Source organism: Plasmodium cynomolgi, chromosome 8, assembly GCF_000321355.1.
Source record: "Plasmodium cynomolgi strain B DNA, chromosome 8, whole genome shotgun sequence".
Taxonomy (NCBI): Eukaryota; Apicomplexa; class Aconoidasida; order Haemosporida; family Plasmodiidae; genus Plasmodium; species Plasmodium cynomolgi.
The window spans coordinates 241,436-247,097 of record NC_020401.1 but is presented as its reverse complement, the minus strand read 5'-3'; the positions used below and the strand labels follow the sequence as shown (position 1 = coordinate 247,097).

Here is a 5,662-nt window from a genome sequence, read left to right as displayed (position 1 = left end):
TTTCCTTTTTTTTTTGCTTTTTTTTTGTCCTTTTTCAATTTTTATTTAATAACGCCTTCCCCTTTTTGTTGATTTGTTTGTAAATTTTGTACTTTTTATTTTAAAAAAGGTTTTCTCTGGTGTGTGTACAGTGGCGCACAGGGGGGGGTGACCTGTCCGCGGAGTGAGTTGCTCAGTTTGTGGAGTGCGTTGCGCTGTTTGCGGAGTGCGTTGCTCAGTTTGCGGAGTGCGTTTCTCTGTCCGCGGATTGCGTTGCGCACTTCGCCGAGGCACCCTCATCATTCCCCTATCTTTGGTAAGCGCAGATATTTGAGCCTCTTCTCGCAGTCGAGGGTACGTAACACGTCGTCCAGGAATAAAATGTAGGGCAAGACACACCTGCAAAATATATCCCTCTTGACCATCTCGAAGGGTCTACAAAGTGGGAAGAAAAGTGCATCAGTCGGCAGGATTGGTTCGCATATGGGAGGTGTATGCAGCGGGGCGCGGTAGGAAGGCACAAAATGGGAGGCAAAAAATGGAAGGCAAAAAATGAACCCCTCGAGAATGATCTCCGATGCCAACCTGATAATAAACAGGACGCACATCACAACTGAAGTCGCCAGGGAAATATTCATCGTTAGGCCAGGGAGGAAGGTACCAATAAAACTCCAATATATCACATTTATTAAGAACAACCAAATGATGTAGAAGTACCAGAGAGACTTTAATCGATGCATGATGAGGAAGTAGAAGACTGGGGCGAAGAAAATTAGCTCCGCTAGGGAAAACATACTGCAGCTGGGGGGAGGGGCATGGCAAGAGGGGAGAGTGAATGACGGGAAAAAAACAAGAAAAAAAGAAAAAAAAAGGAAAAAATATGTGAACAGTTCACGTAGGGAAACATGCAACATTGGCGGGGCGCAAATATGAACTGCGATTCGGCGCAAATATGAACTGCGATTCGGCGCAAATATGAACTGTGATGCGGTGCAAATTGAACCCCTCGCTGCACTCTTCCGCGGCTGGGCCTCACCTGTGCGTCCTTTGAAGCTCCTCCAGGACAGCGCCATCCAGCCTCCAGAAATTTTTCTGCACGAGAAGTATCGTCCACAGGTAGTCCAAGATAGACAGCGCCAGGCTGCCAAGCGGGGGGAGAGGCGACGCGCGAGTGAGTAAACACACCGGGATGTGCCACCGCAGGGGGGTACGCAGGCGTGTACTCATGTCTACGCAGGTGTGTACTCATCTCTACGCAGGTGTCTACGCAGGTGTGTACTCATGTCTACCCATATGCCTACGCGCGAGGGTGCAGCCCTGGGCGGGCCTCTACCCCCCCGGGGGGGAAGTTCATTCTGGTTACATAAAAAGGGACAGGAGGAAAAAGCGCATTTTAATTTTGAAAATGTTCTTGGGGTTCACTGATCTGGTTTTGATTATCGGCCAAAAGATGAGGGCGAAAACGACGGGGGCCAGGAAAAATCTGGCGGCGAAAATGGTCGAGAAGCTAGCCATGCGGAACTGGGAAGCGGCATTCGCAAGGAGGGGAAAGGAAGCAAACAAGTAATAAAGAAGCAAACGAACAAACGAAGAAGCAAACGAACAAACGAAGAAGCAAACGAACAAATAAAGAAGTGTACGCGTGGCAATGCACTTACGTGCATACTCATCCGCGCGGGGGTGCTCTCGGTGGCGCTTTTGCCACGACGGTGGGAAGCCTCCATCGGCGCGCTTACCAGGGAGTAGTAGGAGCCGCTGAGCTGCAGGGGCGCGACTCGTACGAAAACGGAGGAAAGATGCAGAGTGAGGATAAGCAAAATGTGCGGGATGTAATTCTCCACGTGGTAAACCAAGTCAAAGGAATTGGACCAAATTATGTAGTATCGTTCGACCTTCTCGTCCAGGAAGGACAAAAGATGGTCCCTCTTTGGTGAGATCCCCTGTCGGAAGTAGCCACCCTGAACAACAGAATTCAATTGTTCTATATATTTTAAAAACCATTTAATTTTGTGGATGAATATATAGAAGAGACACGAGAAATTTACGAAAATTATTTTCTCGTCTGATAGTAAGCTCCAATCACGATGATATTTCAGTGATGAGGAATAGTTTCCTTCCGATTTTTTTTTTTTTGCGCATCCTCCTTCGAGTAATGCATACTTGTTTCTTCTTTATCTCCGTTGTCTTGCCTGCGCATGTACATGTACATATCCATGTAATTGCTTTGCGCATTCGGAGTAGGTTTCATTTTATCATTCACGTAAGAATTTAAATTTATCCTGATTTGTGAATCGACATCGTTTGTGTTTCCAGGAAGGGAGACTCCATTAGGGTTATCCCCCCCCTCGTGATGCAACTTTGGGTTTATACCATCCTGTTTGGGGTTTCCCCCATCCGTGCTGCCATGGTCGGATATTTTATGCCCCATTTTTTTCTTTCTTTTGTTGAAGAAGAATTCAAAGCCATGATCGTTCTGATGCGCGAACTTATTTTTCAGCCTTTTCTCCTGCATGTCATTTTTAGGGTTCTCATTATTTTGGTTCCCATCGGTGTGTGTGCTTCTACCTGTAGTCTTCTTCGTGTTTTTTTTAAAGGCATTAATATTGTGGTTGGGTGAGATTGCTTTGGGTTGCTCAGGTTTGTCCCCCTTGCGTGTTTCATATTTGGACTCAAAGAATGCTTCATCAAGTATATCATTTTCGTTTCCATGTTTGTAACCCCTTTTTGTTCTGTTAGTATTATTGCTTATGCTGAGCAGATTTCCAATTGGGGTTTCTATTTGTAGTCTGTCTATCTTAGTATGCGGATTTTTCCCAGAATGGCCCCTTCCTCTCTCGGGACTTTTCGTGAAAGGGGTCGAACTGTTGTTTACGGAATGGTTCTTCACCATGTTTCGTCCATTCTGCGCTCTGCTTCGTCCATTCTGCTGTCTGCTTCGTCCGTTCTGCTGTCTGCTTCGCCCGTTCTGCTGTCTGCTTCGCCCGTTCTGCGCACCGTTTCGTTTTTTGTTTTCCTCTTTTGGGGCCTCTTTGAGTTGACATTGCAGAGCGTCGTTCAGCAGGCGGTCATTTTTTTCGTTGCTCCTTCGTGCACTTTTTGCTCTCTTCACTGCTTGTGCTTTTTTGTGTGTGTCCCTATTTTTGTTGTAACCTCTAGAGGGATGTTCACCCCTGGAGGTTGCTCCTTGTTCCGGTTTGACCCCCCTTCCTTGTTCGCTCGCTTTCGGCACGTCCGCTACCCCATTTTGGTTCATCATGTTGACTTCCTCCAGGTGTTTCAAAGGAATAGGTTCTACACGTGGGTTCTGTTTTCTGCAATCGTTCCCTTCTTTTTCCCTTTCCGCTTCCTTACGGATGATGTTTTTTGTTTTTTTCTTCTTACCTCTATGAGATGGTTCTTTTCCTGATTGATGTGGATCTCTCCCCGAGTGGCGGAAGTCCTCCTGGAGAGGAGTAGTCCCCCAATGCAGCTTGACCATCTCCATTAAAAATAAAAAGTGATTCCTATTTTGATTGGAGTGAAGTTTACTAATCTGTTTTTTCTTCCTCTCAATAGCAGAAATTATAAAGTACAATTTTTATGATAAAAACTTTTAGACAGTAATATGGAGGATAAGTAGAAAATAATTTTTGATTTCTGAGAGTGAAAAATTTATTTGCTAATCTGCTAGCCACAATATGTGCACTCTGTAAATCCTTTTCACTTTTTATATGAAATTTTGGGATATTTCTACAGAAGATATTCCACTTTATGTACATGTAATTGTTTATGTCAAGCAGTACATCTGCTAGCTTCACAAAGCAAACTTGGTGGTATTCATTTATGTATGGGAACATCAAAATCATGTTTCTTGGATTAGCTACAGAGTTAGAAAGGGCTCTAGAAAAATAGTACAAATAACGGTAATAAATCATACTAAAAAAGAGAGTAGTCAACAAAAAGAGGAAGATATAAATATCGATGGTGCTGGAGTTTATTGATACGTTTATTACTAGGATGGTTAGAATGAGAAAGGAGTCGAGAAAGAATAATGTTCTGAGATGGTATCTAGTGAAGTAGAACATGAGACATATAGGGAGAAAGATGATGTTGTTAAAACAGCCATTCAGTTCTAGAAGGAGGAATGGCAACACACAGGAGATGTACAGTAGGAGGGCGAACGTCACATCCGACAAGATACATCGTTCCATTATTTTTTGTATCGAAAAGATAATCAAACTTATAATGAAAAGACCTCCTTGTAGATTCGTCGCTAGATCTCCTTTGCCTTTTTCATTGGATAATCCTCCTAGGAGGAATAATGAGATGTTCAGAAGACACAGTCCGGCCGTTGTGTCCTGCGAATCCAGCACGAACACGTGCTTCAGGTCCTCCCTGTTGACGAACGTCGTCCTTGGAGCGAAAAAGGGGGAGATTCACACGTAGAAAGGTGATATCGATAAAAAAAACTACCAAGCAGTGGTATTATACACGGGGAGTAGAAGCGTATCGAACGTGGCACCACCATGGGTGTATGTCCTCCATTTTTTGAGTATTCAACAGGGCGTTACGACACACGCAGCACATTTCTCTTGCGCTTCCCCGTTTTACTTTTAAATAGGGAGTCAATTCTCCCTTTTGCGCAGCCACGCCGTGCTGCTACACCACTATGTGCCTTCTTCCCTCAGTTGATACCTCGTCTTAATGTCCTTCTCGACTCGGAAGGACATCCGCTTGCTGCTCGATAAGTAGGAGTAGTGCTCCTTCGTGAAGTATTTCAGCATTTTCGAAAAAGGGGAAAAAAGACCAAATGGTAAAAGCGCGTAGGGGGATATATATCACAGTCGGACGAGTCATACAACACAGGTTGTTGTCATAGAAAAGGGGATTTCTCTCATCCAGGAAGGAGCCATGCCCAGTATAGGCAGTCCCCGTGTAGGCAGTTTGCTTCCTAGCGCGCCGTTTTGCACTTTCGGGAGTTGGCTCACAAATGGGGGGTCGTCGCCACACGGCTGGATAGCCACCCCCGTGCTGAAGCTTATGCTATGGTACAGGTATTTTTTTTCGTTCAAAAACGTGGTCACTTGGTTTTTTCGAAAAATTGCAAAAAGGGAAAATATACACTGGGAGTTGCGTACCCATGTGCACACGCGAATCTTAGGTAGTGACTTAAAATTTGCGAACGTTTCATGGTAGACTTTGTTTTCCTTTTTTGCAAAATTGTACTCCTGTTAACAACACCACAGTATGGTGCAGCGTCGCTAAAACTTATGACATGACCAGAAATTAATTTATGTGCGAATTTGGACATGAGGGGTGCATATGTCCCCACGGCAGTAGACCATCATAAGGGCAATTATTTTTCCATTTCCATAGTGGGACAATGCACAAGGTACATGCATTTGAAGCGCGGCTACACTTGGCACACACGGGGGAGTTACCATTTTGAACAACTGCAGTATATGCTTTTCTCAGTGTCAGTTGTGGAGAACTGTACCAGAACGTGCACAAGCAGGGGTTGCGATATGGGTTAATATGAAAGAGGTACACAGGGATGTGCACAATCAAACTTAAGAACGTCTGAGGAGTGAACTCAGTTCACCATAACTACTCCTTTGCTGCGCACACATGGGAAAAAGAACTACAGATAAATCGCAAAGATCTTCTCAGAGAAACCCCACAGAAAAGTGCTACTTTGGAGCGC

At 44.6% G+C, this 5,662-nt stretch overlaps 1 protein-coding gene across 1 annotated transcript; it reads right to left on the bottom strand.

The window, feature by feature from the left end:
- Positions 1–278: 278 nt before the first annotated feature.
- Positions 279–4,887, bottom strand: PCYB_081390 (hypothetical protein). Its single transcript, XM_004221877.1, has 8 exons — positions 4,654–4,887; positions 3,528–4,371; positions 2,140–2,869; positions 1,716–2,041; positions 1,343–1,500; positions 1,016–1,120; positions 565–774; positions 279–414 (listed from the first exon to the last, which is right to left on the bottom strand). The coding sequence occupies exons 1-2, from the start codon at positions 4,740–4,742 to the stop codon at positions 3,528–3,530; spliced, it is 933 nt and encodes a 310-aa protein (XP_004221925.1). The 5' UTR covers positions 4,743–4,887; the 3' UTR covers positions 279–414; positions 565–774; positions 1,016–1,120; positions 1,343–1,500; positions 1,716–2,041; positions 2,140–2,869.
- Positions 4,888–5,662: the final 775 nt, after the last annotated feature.

Coding starts and splice junctions, on each gene's coding strand:
- PCYB_081390 (XM_004221877.1), bottom strand. CDS start 4,742: ATGCTGAAATACTTCACGAAGGAGCACTACTCCTACTTATCGAGCAGC. Junction 4,372..4,653: donor GAGAAGGACATTAAGACGAG/GTATCAACTGAG, acceptor TTTCGCTCCAAG/GACGACGTTCGTCAACAGGG.